The 21,696-nt window shown below is 41.1% G+C and overlaps 1 protein-coding gene across 1 annotated transcript in view; it reads right to left on the reverse strand.

The window, feature by feature from the left end:
- The window catches only part of adam12b (ADAM metallopeptidase domain 12b), a 95,391-nt gene that overhangs the window by 24,193 nt on the left and 49,502 nt on the right, over positions 1-21,696 (reverse strand). Inside the window, exons 5-12 of the mRNA XM_056435407.1 lie at positions 20,773-20,849; positions 19,919-20,108; positions 18,514-18,579; positions 17,096-17,167; positions 16,310-16,479; positions 14,948-15,032; positions 11,357-11,505; positions 1,390-1,567 (exon numbers count right to left, since the gene is read on the reverse strand). Of these exons, the coding sequence (XP_056291382.1) occupies positions 1,390-1,567; positions 11,357-11,505; positions 14,948-15,032; positions 16,310-16,479; positions 17,096-17,167; positions 18,514-18,579; positions 19,919-20,108; positions 20,773-20,849 (987 nt within the window). The remainder of the gene's footprint in view (positions 1-1,389; positions 1,568-11,356; positions 11,506-14,947; positions 15,033-16,309; positions 16,480-17,095; positions 17,168-18,513; positions 18,580-19,918; positions 20,109-20,772; positions 20,850-21,696) is intronic.

Consider the following 21,696-nt stretch of genomic DNA (forward strand, 5'->3'; position numbering starts at 1 on the left):
TGTCTGTATTTGAACGGATATATATTTGAGAAGCAGACAATCAATTTGGTCGATCGGAATATGTGACAGATGAAGAGCTTAAACATCAATTAATGAGAGAAAAATGTTTTAAAATGTCGTTGCTGTTACTCGCCGGTTCCAGCTTCTCAAATGAGAGGATTTCCTTTTTTCTCTTATATCATCAAATTCACTTTAGTCACTGCCTTGTGTATATATTCTGTTCCCTCTGTATATTTAGTATTTTAGTATTGTGTTTTATATTTATTTTGTATTAATGCTCTAATGTGCACCCGCTGCTGTGATCCTGCAATTCCCCAACTGTGGGACTAATAAAGGAATATCTAATCATATCATACATCTATTTAAAGGCTTTAAATGTTGGTTGGACAAATACATTTTTCACAAATTCTCCATCATGGGGAATTTGAGTATAGATATATTCATCATCAAATCTACACTCTGCTGCCCCGGCTGCAAGTGAGTGAGATCTGCTTCCCACAGAATCGCACTTCCCTTCCCCAAGGTGCCCGACACTGTGAGCCAGAGACAAAGTGTGTGTGAGTGGGGACACGGAGCGAGTCCAGTTCTCTGGTTGGCAAAGCCAAAGAAAGCTTATTTCAGCCTCGACCCAAGTACATTTGTGTTTGTTTCCTTTGTCACACAGTTGGACAGTGGTTTGATTAATGGGCCTTCAGCAGGGGCGTGCCATCCGCCTGGCAGCCTGTCAAAGCACATGTCGGAGGCTGAGAGAAGGTGTGATGGAAATAAAACACTTATAAATGGAGGCCTCGGGTGATCCGCTGAGCTTTTAGGATTTTTTTTCTTCTTCTTCTGCACGGCAGCTTTTCGATGCCTTTGAGCCGAATACCCAACGTCAATGTCAACAGAAAGTTTAACTGGAAGTCTGTTGTGGTTTGTTGAGGGCTCCGAGGGAGTTGTTGAGCGTTTCGGTGGTTCTGGATGATTGCTCACAGGACACTTAGTGTTGTTTTCTTTGCACAATACACTTTGTAAGGGGAGTATCGGGTTAGAAAAGTGCATGGTTATACCTTTCTTCTTTACGTTGGAGAATTCATTTTTGATTTGGTTGGGCAGTTTACTGTCAGTAGAAATGAGAATCATCAGAAAAAATATGGCCTGTTTGGACATTTTGGGTAAAAGGAGCACCCATAGAATTCTTCTGAATCCCATTAACCACACTTCACTGACTCACCGAAGACTTTAAATTGATTTTCTGAGCCGCTTTTGTGACTTTTTGTATCTCCAGCAAAAGCATGTTCTGTGTCACACAATGTTTCTCATAGTTATCCAGAGCTTCCCAGTCCAACCAGAGACGGATCCCACTCCACTGAAGCACGACGAGATAAAGGCCCGTGGTCTCCATCTTACCTCCGGCTCCCCGCAGTCACACTCTTCCCCCTCCTCCACGTAGCCGTTGCCGCACTTCTGTCCGCCGTAGAGCACCTTGACCTCGGGCATGTTGTCCAGACACATGCCCACGCCTTTCTCCAGACTGGCAGCAAGGTCCTTCTTACTGCATGTACTGAACACTGTTGGGAAGGGATGCCTACGAGAAAAATGGAGGGACAAGGTTGACTAAAATGAAGGAATGATGAGACATGAAGAGATTTCACGACATGCCAAAATCCTACACTGTGTCCTTTTACTTTTGCAGAAACCAAAATGATCTGGAGGGAAGAGGACTCGATCATTGTGCTTAGCCTGAACACGGACAAGGCTTTCAGTGAAAGCTTTGTGAAATTTTCCTCATTCAAGAGGCCTTTTCACACACATCTAATGGTCTCCAGTGTCCTGCATGAGCTCCAGGTCAATAGATTTTCAATCCCACTCGATATATAAACGGCCATCAAAAGTGGTGAGAACCATTTTCCATGTCAGCTACTTTTTAGAAGAGCCATATCCTGGCAATACCAAGATCATTTAAAGCAACTGACTGGAGGGAAGAGTGTGAGGAGGGGGATGCCGAATGTGTCTGAGCACATGCATGTCGACGTGAAACCTTGATAGACCAAAAAAAACACATTTCTAACGCATTAATTTCTCTCCCAGTTATCGCCTACCTGAAGGGCTGACTAATGTCTAATTTAGGGAGGAAAGAAATTGTATTTTTTATTGAAAACGAGAATGTGATATGCTTTTAACAGCGGTGGAGCCTGGGGGAATGGTGCTCCTGCTAGAGTGAGCTTCTAAGAGTCGAGGAACCACGGACCGGAAGTAAAAAGGGAGAGAGAGATGGCGAGTGAAAAACTTGAAATAATATGTAAGTCGCAGAAAGAAATGAATTATACAGAAAAAGAAGAGAAAAAACTGAGGTATGGAAAATGGGATGGAAAACTATGTAAGCATAGAAAAGGGAAGGAATGAAATGATGCACTAAGCCAATGTCACAAAAACAGACATCTTGTTGCTTTACTAAATGTGGGGCCAGAAGGGTGCCGTGTGCACAACAACCAGGAAGAGGCCCAAAAACTAGAACGGGCACTCGGTAGAGCGCATACCTTCGCATATCACAAGATTGGGCATTGAATTATGAACATTTTGGCATTAGTTTTATGCCAATTGGATAGAAATTGACTGCTATGGTAAAAAGAAGATGTTGACCTTTTCATGACCTTGACCTTTGACTTGATTGATCCCAAAATCGAATCAAATGGTCCCCGGATAATAACCAATCATCCCACCGAATTTCATGCGATTCAAGAAGATTTTGACCTTTTCATGACTTTGACCTGATCAATCCCCAAAATCTAATCAAATGGTCCCTGGATAATAACCAATCATCCCACCAAATTTCATGCGATTCGGTTTAATACTTTGAGTTATGCGAGTAACACGCATACAAATAAATAAATACACGGCGATCAAAACATAACCTTCCGCATTTTCAATGTGAAGGTAATAAGTACAAAACGGCTAAAACATGCAAAGAATTAACCATAAACCAACAGAACGGACGAACGCAATCTTTGACTGCGAACCGTAACAACCACAAAGTGAAATAATACAAACACACAGAGACACACATTGACTTTAAAAGAGATGTGAAGCCTTCGTTTGCAGTTGTTTTGAGGACGTTTCATTCTGAATATAGGGGGGGGGTTACACTTCTGTGCTGAGGGACCCGTAGTCTCATAACTGATCCGTGACTGTCGGGCATTTGGAGTTACTATTTAATGGCAGTATTTCATCTCTAAAGTTGTCTTTGACATTCATTTCTCACACTGAATGAACAGAGTGTCACTTTTTAACCCGTGACACAATATGGTTCCTTCATTCAAATGTTTCTAAACCCCGCCGCGGAGCTTAACCTCCTCTAAGGCCTCCAAACACACGGGCAGCGTGACACAAACGACCCTGGATACGCAGAACTACAACGCAGTGGACAAAAGCGACACGAAACAACCCCTCCATCTCGAGCTTAACGCCGGCTAACGAGCACAACATCAAGGATAAACTATGCAGATCATACAAGTCTCTTGGAAATAGCATTGGCAGCCGCTGATAACGGAACACGGGCACGCTCTAGGATCTGCATGAGGGGTAAACTAAATGGTCAGAGACTTCTCCGCTAAGGAAAATCAACTTCCTTTGCCCCAAATGTTCCCACATGGAAAGTATTAACATGATCCATTGGACACAGAGATTCATTGCTCCGTTTATGCCTTCACTTCGGGTTGACTCCCTTCTGCAGACGTTTGAATGATTTATCTTCTGAAACACTTTCAGCGTAAACCAAAAACAGGTTTCGGGGTTAACCTGTCCAAGCATGTGTTTATTATCACAAATACATTGTCCAGCCCTCTTTTATGTTTCATCACCCCGGACACAAACTATTTAAACTCCTCCCCTCTGGTGGACGCTACAGATCACTGTTCGCCAAAACCTCCAGACACAAAAACTGTTTCTTCCCCCTCGCCGTCTCACTACTAAACAGTTAACTCACCGGAGCATATATATTTATATATTTATCCCTGCACTTCTCGCACTCTCCACTTGTTCTTGCACTACTGTTTCACAGCTACTGTATAGCCATTCTGCCTTGTATATACTTTCTTAAGTCACTTTCTTAAACTTCTTAGACCGTTGCACTGTTTTGCACTTTTTGTTTTATACTGCACTGTTTTGTATTGTAATGTATATTTTGTGTAAGCACACTGAGAGTCACTTTACCAAGCCACATTCTTTGTTTGTGCAAACTTACTTGGCCAATAAAACCTGATTCTGATCTTTTAAAATGCGGAGAAAGAGACGTGAATGCCAAAGTTGAGCGAAGCTGACTCACAAAGTGTAAAAGTAACGAGTGAAATTACATTTTAAACCAATGCAACGCAGCTCTTTACAAGTAAATGTGCTCTGTCATTTACACTACCGTTCAAAAGTTTGGGGTCATCCAGACAATTTTGTGTCTTCCATGAAAACTCACTTTTATTTATCAAATGAATTGAAAATTGAATATAAAATGTAGTCAAGACATTGACAAGGTTAGAAATAATGATTCATATTTGAAGTATTAATTTTGTTCTTCAAACTTCAAGCTCAAAGGAAGGCCAGTTGTATAGCTTATATCACCAGAATAACTGTTTTCAGCTGTGCTAACATAATTGCACAAGGGTTTTCTAATCAGATATTAGTCTTCTAAGGCGATTAGCAAACACAATGTACCATTAGAACACTGGAGTGATAGTTGATGGAAATGGGCCTCTATACACCTATGGAGATATTTCATTAGAAACCAGACGTTTCCACCTAGAATAGTCATTTACCACATTAACAATGTATAGTGTGTATTTTTGATTAATGTTATCTTTATTGAAAAAACAGTGCTTTTCTTTGAACAATAAAGACATTTCTAAGTGACCCCAAACTTTTGAACGGTAGTGTATACATTTGACTATTTGTAGCAAAGAGGATCCTCAAGGAAGCAGGAGGCAAGACTTCTGATTTAAATCTAAATGACCTTTCTTGACCTGATGTCCAATGTGACGAGTGTCTGTGTATATAGCTTTGATAAATGAGCTGCATCGCTAATGTTTGCCGCTGACATCTCTCCAGGTAGCAGGTGGCCACTCCATCCTGGTAACAGATGCAGTTTCAGCCTCCCGATGTGTTCAGGGATGCTGCAAGGATATCTTGCTTCTACGTCACCCACTGCCTTTATGACAATGAGCAGACGCGCCAAGGGAGCCGACTGTCACCGAGGGGCACACATGCACAAACGGGGGAATAACTGTGGCTGAGTGGTAAAGCAGGCAGTGTGTGAATGGGTGAATGATGACATCGTTAAAAAAGCTTTGAGTAGTAGGAAAACTAGAAAGTCCATTTACCAATTACTAAAAGCTTTCCGACTGCTTTTGTGTCATCGGCTGAATGCCTGGAACCTCCAGGCGGACGAAGGACATTACTTTATATAAACAGGAAAAGACAACATTAAATGACTGTTCACTTATAATGCTGACGATGGAAGAATGGAGAATGTTTAAGTGCAATGCAAACTGACATTGGCTTGCGGGTGAACTGTAATACATCATAAAACTGTCAAAACTGTTCCAACCTTGGCAGACAATCCTAACCCCATCACTCATAGGAAGAATGAGATTGGAAAACATGGTTATCAGGGTCTTTTTTGTGTGTATGCAGGTACATTGTGTATCTTCAGCGACACCGGGAGTGAAACGCTGTATTTAAAGGGCAACATCTCAGCCGAAGGGAATTAAGACTGTAACACCAGCGGGAAAACAAATCAGTTTCCTGTAAATCTACAGAAAGACAGACCATAAATCAGCATCAGTTTAAAATAGACAACGGTCTGTAATATCACAGCTGAGGCCACACAGCTGCTCTATACTGTTCAGGAAATTAGCAGAGCAGAGAGTGTAGGTTTCCCAAGAAAATATTAGCATACAGCCCTGCACCCTCTCCAGGGTGGAACTAATGTGTCTGTGCACACAAGTTCCATCCAGTCGGCTCCTTTCTGTCCGTCGGTATGTTTTGAAAGGCAAATATGTCGTTCACACTGTGAAACTAGAACGGGCACTCGGTAGAGGGCATACCTTCGCATATCACAAGATTGGGCATTGAATTATGAACATGTTGGCATTAGTTGCATGCCAATTGGATAAAAATTGACCGTGCTATGGTAAAAAGAAGATTTTGACCTTTCCATGACCCGATCAATCCCAAAATCTAATCAAATGGTCCCCGGATAATAACCAATCATCCCACCAAATTTCATGCGATTCAAGAAGATGTTAACCTTTTCTTGACCTTGACCTTTGACCCGATCGATCCCAAAATCTTATCAAATGGTCCCCGGATAATAACCAATCATCCCACCAAATTTCATGCGATTCGGTTTAAAACTTTTTTAGTTATGCGAATAACACGCATACAAATAAATACACGGCGATCAAAACATAACCTTCCGCATTTTCAATGCGAAGGTAATAATAACACATTGTTGACTATCATAATCTCGTCAATGTCTTCCAGCTTTACACATGCGTGAGACCGACACAGGAGCATGTGTGGCGCCATCTCACCGACGAGCCATAGACTCGCCCAACAATCTCTGCAGCATCTTTTCATCCACGTTTCCGAGCTTTGGCGTATTGCTGCACGTCTTGGCACAATACTGCCATCCTCGGGTCAGGCCAATAGTGCAAAACCACTGGCAGGAATGAGTATCGGTCGTGTCCACACATAATAATTAAAAACGGGGACATACTTATACTCTAGTAATGGAGAATATACATTCTGGAGTCCTTTATTCTCATGTCATGGACAGTAAATACACTTTGGGAAAGTATAAATGGGATGTTAAAGAAAGCAGAACTGTAGGCAGGAATGCATTAAAAAAAATGAAAAAAGTGTAAGACAGTAGAGACACACATGCCTCTACTGCAGAGCAGGTTCCACTTATCCTTCCTTCCACTTATCACTCTTGACTTAGAGGACCCAATGATGAAAACACTTGTTTTCACCATCCCTAATTCAGGGTTCTTACACATTTTGACCGATGGATTTCCAGGACTTTAAACCAAATGTCCATGACCAAACTGAAATCTCGGTAAAAACATGAACAATTTAGAACATTTTGTGTATTGAGAGCGTACGCCGGCTTATATTTTGAGCGTCTTTCTTTAAAAAAAAGATATTAATTATTTCAAACTCGGCGTAAATGAACACGTGATTATAACACATTTCCATGACTTTTCCAAAACTTTGATGATTGAAGTTTTTTCCATGACTTTTCCAGGCCTGGAAATGACCATTTTAAAATTCCATGACTTTTCCAGGTTTTCCATGACCGTACGAACCCTGAAATAAACTTTGGAAAAGTGTAAATGGGATGTTAAAGAAAGCAGAACTGTAGGCAGGAATGCATTAAAAAAAAGAAGAAAGAAGTGTAAGACAGTAGAGACACACATGCCTCTGCTGCAGAGCAGGTTCCACTTATCCTTTCTTCCACTTATCATCACTCTTGACTTAGAGGACCCACTGATAAACACTTGTTTTCACCATCCCTAATTGATGCTCTCCACCAACATCACAATCAGAAGCACAACATATACAGTACATATAGTCGTCCCCCCCCCCCCCCGTGTGGGATACTGAATCCGACATTTCCGACAACGCAACTCAAAAGCATCCGTCTGAGACGCTGTCCGTCTCCGAGATGCACGCAGCTTTCCAACACTCCCCCTCCAGTTGGCCAAGCGGGCTTTCTGGGAACAAAACATCTGCCCGGGCCCTTCCACTGCACTGAGACGCAGAGGAACAGGCTGCTGTGCTGCGGGCAGCTTTTCCTGGATCTGAAGCCAGATGTGCAGCGCAGATGATTCCTGTCGGTTTGATGATGTCGGCACGTGAGGCGTGCGGTTTCAGGCGAGGAGGGAACGGTCGACGCATTGGTCACATGAGGCCTATGAAGGGCCTTTTCTATTTGTGGGCTCTCTGACGAACACGGAGACGGCTCCTCTGCTCTCTAAGCCGCTCGAGAGACCGACGTGCATTTAGACCAAGCGAAGCAGGAGAGACGCGTCTGACCTTTGGGTAAATGTTAGGCTGCGACACTGGCAGGAGCCTCTGGTGATTTAAAAATTAGGACGAAAAGCAAAAACACAAGCGGCATTTACTGCAAACGTTTACACACCAGCAAGCTAACTCGTTTCTCTCCCACTCCTTCTCAGCAGAATGTCCTCGGATAACGACATTTTCAATTGCACTCTGTCATTTCGAGAGAGGAAATAACAAGACTTGCAGTTTTTACACAAATAAATTCACCTCTCGGCCTCAAAGTCCAGCCACAGCTCCACCTTTTCGCCCCAGTGACGCATCCAGACACAGGAAAGTACTTATGATGCAACTCTTTGCTCAACTTCTAAAAGTAATCCCTTCGACTTTGTTCCTTTCCTCTGTCCTTCAAATTTCCACCTCCATCGTTACGAAATCCCTCGTGGCCAGAGTTCACGGCTCGTCGACGTCCAGGTGCACCTCAACAATTCCTTCATTGTCATCTTCCTCTCGTTTGTCTCACGATCCCAACTCTATCTCTCTTTGTGTTTCTCGTCCTGCTCGACCACTGAGGGAGATAAAAAGACAAATAAAACCACCGCGTCCTCGCTCCGCCTGTGTATCCAGGCAAAAAAGCACCTCTCGCCCTCTGTGCACCCGGGCCCTGATTGCAGCTGGCAGCGTCACTGATAATCACATCATTTAGATGCAGCCGGCCCTCTCCCCCATTACCAAGTCTAAACTGGGAATGCTCCAAACAGTCAAAGGAGCTACACCCCTTGACAACAATGTGCTTTCCATTCTGAAGGCATCTGTGCTAAGGGTCAAGGGACGATGCTAATACATATATGCATATATACAGGACTGTCTCAGAAAATTAGAATATTGTGATAAAGTTCTTTATTTTCTGTAATGCAATTATAAAAACATAAAATATATATTCTGGATTCATTACAAATCAACTGAAATATTGCAAGCTTTATTCTTTTAATATGTTATATAAGAAAACTCAAATATCCTATCTCTAAATATTAGAATATCATGAAAAAGTATACTAGTAGGGTATTAAACAAATCACTTGAATCGTCTAATTAACTCGAAACACCTGGAAACACATTTTCAAATGTTTGATTTTGTTTTGCTGTTATAAATTTTTTTTTAAACTTGGTCTGAGGAAATATTCAAATTTTATGAGATATTTAATTTCTTAAACTATATAGCCGACAGTGCAGAAAAAAGTGAAGAATTCCATGACAACGTGACCCATTTTCCATCTATTTATACCATGTAGTTATGCATGACATCATTTAAATATCTTTGGCCGGTGGTTAGCTCCAGCAAAGTTGTCGTGTAAGTATGCAGAGTGCATATGTAAATACTACACTCCATAAATCCACTTCTCAACAAAAAAAACATTCCAACATGAGTACAGCTGGATGAGCTCACAATTGCCAGCGGCTTCAAAAACAAGCACCGTTTTTTGCCAGTCCCTCCCCTCCCCATGTTCTACTTGTCCTGTAAAAGGTCATTCTAGTTTGTCTGGGAATATTATTGTACACAGAGAGTTACATTATTGATGTGTTTTTTTTTCTTCTGGATTTGTGCCATTTTTGAAGGAGGAACTCACAAGCTACCTACGGTTTTCTTCTCCTGTGTCTCTCAGCTGATTTATGAAGATGGGTAAAGTCTACTTTTAGTCAGTGTTTTGCCACAACTAGTGCCAAGAAAACCCACGGGGACTTTTTAATGACGTAATGCGTCTGCTCTTGCTCTAAATTAAGCACATCTTTTAAGAGTTAGGGTATTTTGTACGTAATGTTAATTTAAAAGAGACTGCAAGCAACTATATCGACTTGTTCCTACATTTCTTTACATTGAGCCTGTTGTCATCTTTTTGTCCACCTTAACTGTTTCCTCTCTTGTTTATGTGTCTTTCATCCACACAGATCCACCGCTGATGGTTATTTAAAATGCATAAAATACAGATACAATCTCAAGAGATCCCATGACGAGGATCGACCGAGCTTTAGCGCCTCCCTCCTAAATACTCTTGGCTCATCCACAAAGGACAAATCATCAAGCACCGCCTTTACCGTGCACGATTTAACCCCAGTGAGATCATTAATGTGCGAGAGGGATGGAAGCTAGGGTTGATGTCGGTTTGTTTGTGGTGGGTGTGTCTGTGTGGAGAGTTTCTTTGATATGTATTTTGAAAAACTGAATAAAATATTTAAACTGTCTTTCAGCCGATAGTCTTTGTCTTCCTCACAGTGCTGTGGAATCTTTCCCGACCATTCATCTGTGGCTTGCAGGATCCGTCGTCGGACTGGCACCGGGCCAGAAGTGAAATCTGGTAGTGCGCCCTGGGTTCGCCTGATCTGCTCGCCATTTACTAACACTCAGAGTCCATCACTTGCAGAAGCAGTGTTATCTCAGTATCCCAGGCAACACGAGCAGAATGCTAGAGCAGCTGCTTTAGTCTCGGGCCAAAATGTGTGTGTCTGTGTTTGAGCCTCTTCTCGAACAGCAACACATGGATGGAGCATCATGCACAGGTGAGAATGATCCAACCTGTGGCGCTGTCTTTTTTCACTGTTCGGGTGGAAGAGACATCCTAATTCATTAAGAAAAGTTACACTGACAGGCATTTTCATCTCTTAGCTGTGAGAAACAGGCTTTTTAAGGGGTAATTGTTTAACAGCTTTAAATCTTTGCACCCACAACAAACAGCCTAAAAGCCCTGATGTTTGTTAATGTTTTTAAATCGTAAATCAAACCAGCCCAATATGGAACTAGAACGGGCACTCGGTAGAGCGCATACCTTCGCATATCACAAGATTGGGCATTGAATTATGAACATTTTGGCATTAGTTGCATGCCAATTGGATAGAAATTGACCGCTATGGTAAAAAGAAGATTTTGACCTTTTCGTGACCTTGACCTTTGACCCGATCGATCCCAAAATCGAATCAAATGGTCCCCGGATAATAACCAATCATCCCACCAAATAACATGCGATTCGGTTTAATACTTTTTGAGTTATGCGAGTAACACGCATACAAATAAATAAATACACGGCGATCAAAACATAACCTTCCGCATTTTCAATGCGAAGGTAACCATATATACTGTAGTGGTGAAATACTAAAATAAGAACCGACAAACAGTCACTATTTAAATGACAGCATTGTGCTACGAACTTCCAGCTGCCTCAACCGGTCCAGCAGTATAAACGCTCGCGTCACATTCGTCTACTAAATCGTGGAGCTCGTAATCTCAACACGGATACCGTTTAATAAGAAAAAGATCAGCAGAATCTCACCCTGTGGACGGGGTCATGATGCAGCCTCCTCGATCCACCGTCATCCTGCAGCCACAGCCGCGCTCCGGGGTGTCGTGGTTCATCCCAAAATTGTGTCCAAGCTCGTGGGCCAGAGTCACCGCCGCCCCCAGGGGGTTCTCAGAGTGATCCTGCAACGGGGAGACGGGACACACCAGAACACGTTAGTTGTCTGTAGTCTTACATGTTTGAGTCTGCGTCAATCGAAGGTTAGTTAAAGCTACTTGTTGGCTGAACATGATTGTTTTGACTGAAACTGCAATACAATTTACAATTTTAGAAGTAATTCTAACTTTGACATCATCAGGGATTTGTACCAAACAAAGCTGTTTTCATAAATCTGGAGAACATGATGTGTGGGACGGGACATCTGAGGGTAATCTGTAATTTGTGATTTTGGGCTATACAATATGAACCAAACCGAATTGAATTGAATCCGTGCAGCATGACAATATTTCATTTTAAATAGTATTTTGAGAACGGACTTTCGGCTCCCTAGATTTTGATAATTTGCAGGAGGCCATGTTGCTTTTCCGATAACATTTTATTTGAACAAAATTCCTTTTGCACCTCTAGTTGAGTAAGCTTTGAGCCAAGCCATCGTTAAGTGCACCAAAAGAAAAAAAAGAAAAAAAAAGCTAAACTCAAAGAAGACCATTTTAAAGCATCAGATTCCCAGAACAGTTGGGTAACTGTCCAATCTGCCACCTCATCATTCTTCCATTACTCATTCTCCTCATGGAGGCATGAATTCTTCTGCCATTCCATTACCCCTGCAGACCCAATCACACCCGCCGCCAGGAGAGACGGCAGCGGCAGTGGCTCCAGCAACCCGGCTCTGAACGACTCGCTGCTGCACCGATAAGCGAGAAAACTGCCCTTCACGGGGCGGCTGGAGATGGAGAATGACGAGGAGGAAGTGGAATTGTTCATACACACGGGTTGGGAGGCAGATAGAGACGGGGGAGTTCGAAGGATGATTGAGAAAGGAAGTCAATGTCGTTATGCATAATGTGTTGGGACATACTAAATCTTTTTCTGGCATACTCATAGAAGGGCAGTATGGGTATTGGAACACACCGTATATAAATCTCCATTAAACACCTGAACTGGTCCCGTCTTCCTGCATTTGGCTCCAACACATTGGGACAGCGTCAGTGTTTCATAAAAAAATGAAATAAAATTAGCATTTATGTTGGTGCTTTTGGAGTTGACCATCACATCCACGAAGAGAGGAGATGAGGGTTTCCACGACTACAGGCACGTGAGAAGGGGAAACAAATCAAGAAGTAGATGTGCAACAAAGTAAAGCACAGAATAACGCTCCAAATGTTGTGTCATTAATTACAACGGGAGCATTAATATAATCTACAATAGTGCAAGATAACAACGTCTATTTTGATTTAGCTTTCAGTTTTCAAGAGATCTGTTCTGAGACACTTTGGCCAACAACACCTTTACAACAGAGGAATATAAATATACAGTGGGTACGGAAAGTATTCAGACCCCTTTAAAATGTTCACTCTTTGTTTCATTGCAGCCATTTGCTAAAATCAAAAAAGTTCATTTTATTTCTCATTAATGTACACTCAGCACCCCATCTTGACAGAAAAAACAGAAATGTAGACATTTTTGCAAATTTATTAAAAAAGAAAAACTGAAATATCACATGGTCATAAGTATATGCGAGTTGGACAATAAAACAACTTTTAGATTTAATTTAGCATGTCTATTAGCAATGTATTCCATTAAATCTTAAAAAGTGTTCTCAGTTTATAGGTGAGACTGGAAAACGGACAAACAGATGACGATAAATGACAGTTAAAGTACCCTTTCAACTTCTGTGCCATTATTCAGCTACATACTGCTGTTTGAATAACATTTTCAGAGAAAATTGTTATAAAATGAGGTGTTAAAGTGTAACGAGTAACAGTGGAACACAGTTCAACACACTGAACTATCAATTATGTTATTTTTTTCCGTGTGATGTTGCATACATTTCGGACAAATCTTCGTATCTTTCTTTGTGACATTTAACTTATTCACTTTCTGGCAGAGACTTAGATAAGAAGAATGATGCATATGAACTTATGCCAGCAGCAGGTTATCATCATTTTTTGTGTGAGTAGCGCCCAAGTACTGCAGCCCAGAAAAGCTTGTTCCAGCCTTTACGACAGATTAATGCTGTATAACTGGTGGCAGTTGTTACGCTCTCATTAATGTGCATGATTCAGCATTTCAAACCTGGCAACCTCTCTCCAACATAGCTTCAGCATATCTTATTGGAGTATTCAAGTGTTTGTCTCCATGGGAAATATCCATGAGAAAATCCCATGCTTCCTTGGAAAACGGGGTCACATGTCACAGTTGAGGACAAGCCAAGTTATTTTCTACTCTGACTACAGAGCAGCATCATGGGGAGATGCAGCCCCCCTTTTCACAAGAAGGATGGGAAAACATCCCCCTGTCATGTTTATCAGTGTGTCTCCGTCTCTGTGTGTGTGTGTGTGTGCAATTCATAGTTGAGTGCTTCCTCACAAAAATGAAAGAACGTTATTTCAGAGTCAGCAGAAATGGATGAAACTCTGCCACAGTCATTTATTTGAAGCAGCTATAAGCTATTGCTGCGATAGTGAGGATTTGACAGTGTTGGTTACAAGAGATGCTCAGTTTGTCTTTCTGATATCTTTTCCGACCATGTGACAAAGTAACTCCCCGCAGAATGCCGTATAACACGCGGATATTGCTCGCTGTCATAGTTTAAACCTAACCGTTCCCATATAACTACTCATGTGAGTTTAATGGCAACATGAGTATCATTATGATGTTTACACTGAAAGAACACGCGGACCAACTCAAGGGTGGAGTATGGTTCATCTCATCTGGGGGCCCTCTGACTGGTTACAGGGCCCTTTAATCTTGGGCCAAACCATCTGCTATCTGTAAATTATGGGGAAGACACACATCTGGAGATGCCTCTCCACAGCCATAGCAGAACACATATCTATTAATGGGGGGAAGACATCTGGGCCTGGTGTAATGGCATTGGGCTGATATCCACTTTGTGATTTGGCATGTGGGTATCAAGTGCTTACGATCAGGCAGAGGAGCCCGACGGGCAGCTAATTTACTATGTACAATAACTTTGTGTACATGGGGCGATGCACAGTCCAGTCTAAAAACAATTAAATGTGGGCTCTGTAAGAGCGGATATAAACAATTTATCACATCTAATCAAAATGTAAATGTGATTCTGTTGAAACGGTGTGGCCTTTGATTTACCTCTGCGCCCCACCAAGCCGTTTACAGATTTCCCAGGAGAGCATGATTGACTGATTCTTCAAATGAACTTAGAAGGGGGGTGTGTGCGTATCCCTCTTAGAGTATATAGTGTTATTTACATATTCCTTTGTGGTAATGATGAGACCTGGGAGTGCCAGCACAAATATGATGATGTTTAAAAGCACGACTCTGGATTGTGTTATGCCTGCTGAATCTGAACAATGTTCACCGATACAATCTGGCTCCATCGGGGGGGAAAGGTGGGGGCATGAAAGGAGAGGTTACACTCACCATGACGATGCCTCCAGACTGCTCAGCTGTGCACATGCTCATGATGGGCGCCATGCCAATGGTGGTGCCCTGGAAGTAAACCCCGCTGCAACGGACAGAAGTAGGGGGGGGGGGGAGTGCTCAGATCTAGAGGACTATACCAGCTGCGGTGCATTTTTTAGCTCGTCACCAACAATGTTTGAATTTATTTATTATTGACGCTGGTTTTCCAATAAAGTTGACAATGATTTCCGAGTAGATTCAGATGTTCTGAAATACAATCGTTTAAAACCAACCATATCATCATCTGCACATAAAAATACTATATTCTGGAATCCACCGTTATCAACAGGTGAGGAGCGGTTAATAGTGCTACCTCAACCAAAGACCAGTGCATGGAAAGTTAATGTACAGAGCAATATTGTAATGCTTTCTTTTCGATAGATAACAGCAATATACACTACCGTTTAGAAGTTTGGGGTCATCCAGACAATTTCGTGTCTTCCATGAAAACTCACTTTTATTTATCAAATTAATTGAAAATTGAATAGAAAATATAGTCAAGACATTGACAAGGTTAGAAATAATGATTAATATTTGAAGTATTAATTTTGTTCTTCAAACTTCAAGCTCAAAGGAAGGCCAGTTGTATAGCTTATATCACCAGCATAACTGTTTTCAGCTGTGCTAACATAATTGCACAAGGGTTTTCTAATCAGATATTAGTCTTCTAAGGCGATTAGCAAACACAATGTACCATTAGAACACTGGAGTGATAGTTGATGGAAATGGGCCTCTATACACCTATGGAGAGATTTCATTAGAAACCAGACGTTTCAACCTAGAATAGTCATTTACCACATTAACAATGTAGAGAGTGTATTTTTGATTAATGTTATCTTTATTGAAAAAACAGTGCTTTTCTTTGAAAAATAAAGACATTTCTAAGTGACCCCAAACTTTTGAACGGTAGTGAATATATATATATATACAAGATAAGATCTTTGAGTTATGAATGTATTTTGATGATTGTCAAATGTTTGGTTCGATATATAATTGTGTAATGTTTAAGTTAACATGCGCTGATCGGACTATGAATTCTAATATGGAAGTGTAGTTGTTGCAAAGACGACAGCTACTGGGGATCTAAGCAATAAATAAACCTCCAGGTAACATGTCGTCTCGTCCAGTATGCTCTGAACATTAACCTGCAACAACTGTGACATGAATTGGAGGCGATGGCTGAGGAAATCAGAGTGAACTGAATTGTATCTTCTGGTAAATGGTCCCCACTAATGTTAATTATAAATAATAGAGTAGCTCATGGCCCTTTAAAGGTCGGTTGTCGGTTCTACTAATAATATTTCTGGGCTCAATATCCACCTTATTAATTGAGCATTGTCGTGAGGTTTCTGGGGCAGCAGTTTGACTTTCCTCCAATCTAGGAACTCGTGCAGTGTGGAGAAGGGATCCTGGGTGATGGGACATTTATCAGAGTCACTCCACACCTCCAGACCCACCAGAGCCACCCGGATGTTCAGGGCCCTGTAGAACTGTTGATAAGGAGGGAGTCAGTGTGGATAGAAAGGCTCGGGGATGTGTCGGGTTTAGGCGATAAGATTCTCACAGTATTGCAATGAAAAATACCCCTGCAGCCCAAAAAAACATTTCCTCCAAATGCAAACAAGGTACATTTCATATATATATATTTTTTTATCCATAGAGGTCTTATATTTATACAACTTTTCTTGAGCCGAAAGAAGTTATTTCAAAATATGTAACGTCATCGCAAATTAAAGTCTATTTACATTTTGTCGTATAGGGCAGGCGAGCAATTAAATTGAATAAGTGCCATCTTGGTGTCTTATTATACATCCATGTCCTTATTAAGAGTGCATTAATGAGAGCGTCTCTTTTAATAGTTTTCACACCATCGGTGCACGTATTTTTCATGTCTCTCTCTCTATGCTCACTTAAGTAAATCCATCTGCTCACTGTATCTGCTCGCTATAAATCCACAGCTAGACGAGGTTCTGGACTGAAAGCAGCTGTTTTAGTAGGATATTAATATATCACACTGTCATCCCATTAATCTCTGCTGTCAGTAATATTTATATTTTTAAAAAGTGATGTATCCCTTCTGTGCAAAGGGGAGAGAGGTTCCTTTACCTTGTCCACATAATTGGCTATCTCTGCCAATCTCTGTTTCACCTTCTCCACGTCTCTGCCCTGTTTCTGAAACTGGAAAAACAGAAGATTTAATGAAATGTGAACATTTACAGCCAGAAATAGTTGTGCGATAGGACATGAATGACACCATAGTTACTGTCATTTTCAGAACTAAAAAGCGTGAAAGAACACAGGACACTCACAAAGGCAATATGTTTCACTGAGTGTCAGGCAGCTTGTCAAGCTGTGACCATCTGGATCCAGAACAATCTAGTACGAGAGAGACAAATGGCGAGGCCGCAGGGAGGAAGTGGACTGGCAGATCTGACAGCCTGCGAAGCTTCTGATCCAAACTACGGCAGCAGAGTCAGACGTACTATTTCGACCCGACTGTGAATCCACCTGCGTCGGTGCTGGACTTCAAATCTGAGCCGACCGACACACTAGATCCCCTATCCTGTGTGTCCTTGCTTTTCCATTCCGGTCGGGGGCGTTAGCGGAGGCCCGCCAAGAGGAAACCCCACAGTGAGCTCGACGGTGCTTATGGGAGACTCTTCTGCTTTTTTTTTTCCGGTTTCCTGTCTGGTCGGCTGGGGAATCGTTCAGGACTTCCTGTCGGATCGGAGCCGCTGCCACAAGACCACACCGCTTGTTGCACACTGACCTACTTCAGCAGCCCCAGTGGGAGTTGCTCCACAGTGACGACAGCGGAGCCAGACTTTCTTGTGCTTAGCGCGTGAAGAGGGTTGCAGTGCATCCATTACATTACATCCAGTGTGCAGTGTTCGGTTCTTCTCTTCTCAGCTCTTTATTTTTCCATCCCACTGTCCATCTTTTTACTTTTTTTGTTCCTCTTTTTACTGGCTATACTAGCCCATTGCACAGACTGGACTATTTATATCACTTTGCACACTGTAATATCTGTATACACCCTACTCCCTGTGAACATGTTCTCCCTATGTGTATTGTTTTTCAACTGATTTGTGTTTGTATGTTTGTGAGTTAAGTTAAGTGTATAAGCTACTGGATGACCGAAATTTCCCTCGGGATTAATAAAGTATCCATCTATCTATCTATCTATCTATCTATCTGTTGATTAACCCTCCTGTTACCTTTCGGGTCAATTTGACCCCATTCAATGTTTAACGTCGGTGTTCTTTGGGGTCAATTTGACCCCAGGCTGTTTTTCACTGTCAAACATATAAGAAATATCAACTTTTTTATATATTTAAAGGGCTATTTAGGAAGTCAACAAACAAACATAAAGTACCTCACACTTAAACTTGGGAAACAATATTAATTCTAATAATTTTCTGGAGGTTTTAATTGCTGGGGTCAAATTGACCCCGAGGGTAACATATGTTAGTGAATGTGAAGGTAACAGGAGGGTTAAACACTATTGGGGAACGTGGCATTACCTCTCTGTTGTCTGCAACAATGATCAGCTCAACATACTTGGTTGTCTTCTCCGCATGCCTTTTATGCTGGAAAAAACAAAACAGAAATGCTGCATGTTAAGACATTTTGAGATTTGGTCAAAAGAAAAGGAGTTTTGTCCACTTGTTTTTAATGTTTGGGTACTATTTCAAGCACTGGAGTAACACAATCAATGTACTATCGCTTCATGTGGCCTGACATTAATATCTAAGATAAACCACAACTTTTTACACTTCAGCTTTTGTACCGATTAAAAAGAACAACAAGATTTAACATGTTAATTGTTGCGCTTTATATGTGCTGGTGAGACGATTTTGTGAGTTTTGGAAACAGACAATTTTACTGCTAGCTTTAGATTCATATTTAACATTCAGATATGAAAGGTGTTTGTCTAATTAAACTCTCGGCAAGAAAGTGAATAAATCGGCAAGCTACCAGCATGTTTATCTTGTTTTCCTTTTGCATTTAAAAAACAGTCAACATTACACAAACCATGCCGGAGCACACAGCCATGTTCATTGATCTTTTTGCACAAATAAACTGTCTGCTAATGAGTGTAAATATGATTTGAGAGATGTTTGCAAGTTCACGGTACAAAAGGCTAAAAAAGGGATTAAAAGAAGATGTATTTCTGTTGTAGGAGTCAAATTATGGAATAATGTTGAAATAGAAGTAAGAATGGTGAACTCCTTTTTGTTTTTTAAGGGAATTATTTGTAAAAAAATCCTTGAGAGTTATAAATGGAATTAAAAACGGATTAATATGGAATATGGAAGATGTATGTGGTATATATAAATATATTTAGTTTTTTATCTTGTTTATTGTTGTTTTTTTGTTGTTTTATTTTTTCCTTATTTTATATTAATTTTCTGATTTATTTTGATTTCAATTTAGGAAAGGAATTTATAAGCATTTTTTTGCTTCTACCTATACCTTTTCAGTCTCTCTCTTTTGTATTTTTTTTTATAGGATAATATTGTATTGTATTTGATTGACTGAATAAAAAATACAAACAAAAACAAACAAGAACTGATGCTCTTGTGATATTACAACGTCCAGATATTACTCAGGGGTCATTAAGTACTGCGGGTTGGTACGTTTCACTTCTTGACAAATGGAGTTTTTAATGCTAGGGAATAGTGGCAGATGGATGCTGCACCTGCTCCATGCAAATCCGTGGCCAAACCGGCATGGTCCCTCAATTTTGAGCTTTAAGAGAAGATAAAATGTGGCAACACCCACCGGGAACTTATCCAAACTGGTCCGCTTGCCAGTTTTTTGCTGATCTTTGGTCAAACTCCCATTTATCTTTCATCAAGTGACTCACAGATTTGGACTGAGACATCCAAAGGCTCGAATACAACATTTCCGTCGTACTAATCTCACCCTTGTGTGGAAGGATTGAAAGGGGCTTTTGATGTGGTTTTCAGGCGCAACGGAGGACATGTTGAAGCCGTGGCCGCAGGCTCCCGGGGTCAGTGCGAGTTCTTCCACCCGGTAGATGTAGTGGGCACCGTTGTCGTGTCCAGGTACCGGCTCAATGATAAAGGTCTTGTTTTCAAGTGCAATGAAGCCTCTGTGGAGACAGACAGCAGGTCTGAAAACAAAGCCTCAAAACATAACCATTCACCCAAACTCACAATGGGACTGGCTCACGATAATGGAATATCTTCCAATTGAGGTAGCACTTTATTTTCCGACTCTTACTGAAGAAAAACTATAAGAACATTTTATTTTATTATTATGACAACAGGGCCATTACCACAAATAAGCAATATCACTCATAATGTCCTAATGCCCGTATTATAACACATTAGCCTTCTTTATGTGTACTTTGTCATTAAAAAAATACAATCTCCTTTTCCATATCATTAATATTCCTAAATTGTTATTGAGCTATCGCATTGATAAAGTGGCAAACTCAACACTTTCCGTTTAAATAAATGTTTCCTTGCTGTCTAATTAGGCAGGAGGTGACATTGTGGTTGGTCATTAGCAACAGCAAGAAGCCAATTACTGCCAAAACGATATTAACTGGATGTCTCTGTGGACAAAGACAATGAGGTGTGACATTTTCTCCCATTCCTACGAGTCACACACCAACTTACTGACAGCGGGCTGAAGGGGCTTAAGAGCAATGGGCTGCTGTGCAGAGTGACTTAAGTAAATATAAACATTGCAGTGGCAAATAGCAGCGCTGAGATGCTGCTTTAATACAAAGTGACGGTTATGTTTCTTACCGAAGGCCGGTGCAGGTGCTGAGGGTGACATCAGAGCCTGGGTGCTCCTGCACTTCCCCGTGGTAGTAGCAGTTATTCTATAAGAGGCACATTGTTTATTGAAAAGGGAAATATCGTGTTCGTGTTTATGTTCATACTTTCAATTTTGGGTTTTCAACAGAACATCTTTATATGCTTTAAATGGTCAAAAACACTTATTTTTTCTCAAAAGGTCTGTCTGAATATACCTGTATTCATGCTGTGTGAAACACTATATTTTGGCGCCTGTCACTTTAAGCCTCCTCTTGGAAAAGCCGAGTCTGCTCCGATTGGCTCATTAGAAAAAGACGATGCACGATGTAATTTTGGGCGGAGGTACTCAGATGGGTGGTATATTCTAATGGCGAGCCACATCTGAATGGCTGGTCTAATTACATGTTACCTGATCCCAGCAGAACCACAGAAAATGACTTGGATGTCATATTTGACAGTTTTGTGGATTGGTAGGCGGTCCAGGTAATCAAATATATGTGACAAGCAATGAAAAAGTGATGTTTTTCAAAATATGTCCTTTTAAAAAAAGCCGTTACATACTGCAGATGAAAATATTTTAATAAAAAGAAAGCTTCAACCACTTGATAATATAATTAAAACATGTACTATATTTAAAAAAAGACAAAACAAAAGCTGCTTGTTACAGAGTTCCGTCCTATCCTTTGTCAAATGAATGCAAACTACACAGTTGAAAAGGGAAGCAGGAGAACTGACAGATGGAAAGTGAAGTGGTAATTATTTTCCATTCATTATTCCGCCAGAGTGGTCTAGGAAGAGGGGACATTTAAGGCTCCTTAGACGGTGAAAACACTGTTGTCCGAGCACATTACACACCTCCGTTTACTGACCAGAAGCACTCTGAAATCAACTGTCATGAGTCACTACGCCCAC

The sequence above is a fragment of the Pseudoliparis swirei genome, chromosome 17, assembly GCF_029220125.1.
Source record: "Pseudoliparis swirei isolate HS2019 ecotype Mariana Trench chromosome 17, NWPU_hadal_v1, whole genome shotgun sequence".
NCBI lineage: Eukaryota > Metazoa > Chordata > Actinopteri > Perciformes > Liparidae > Pseudoliparis > Pseudoliparis swirei.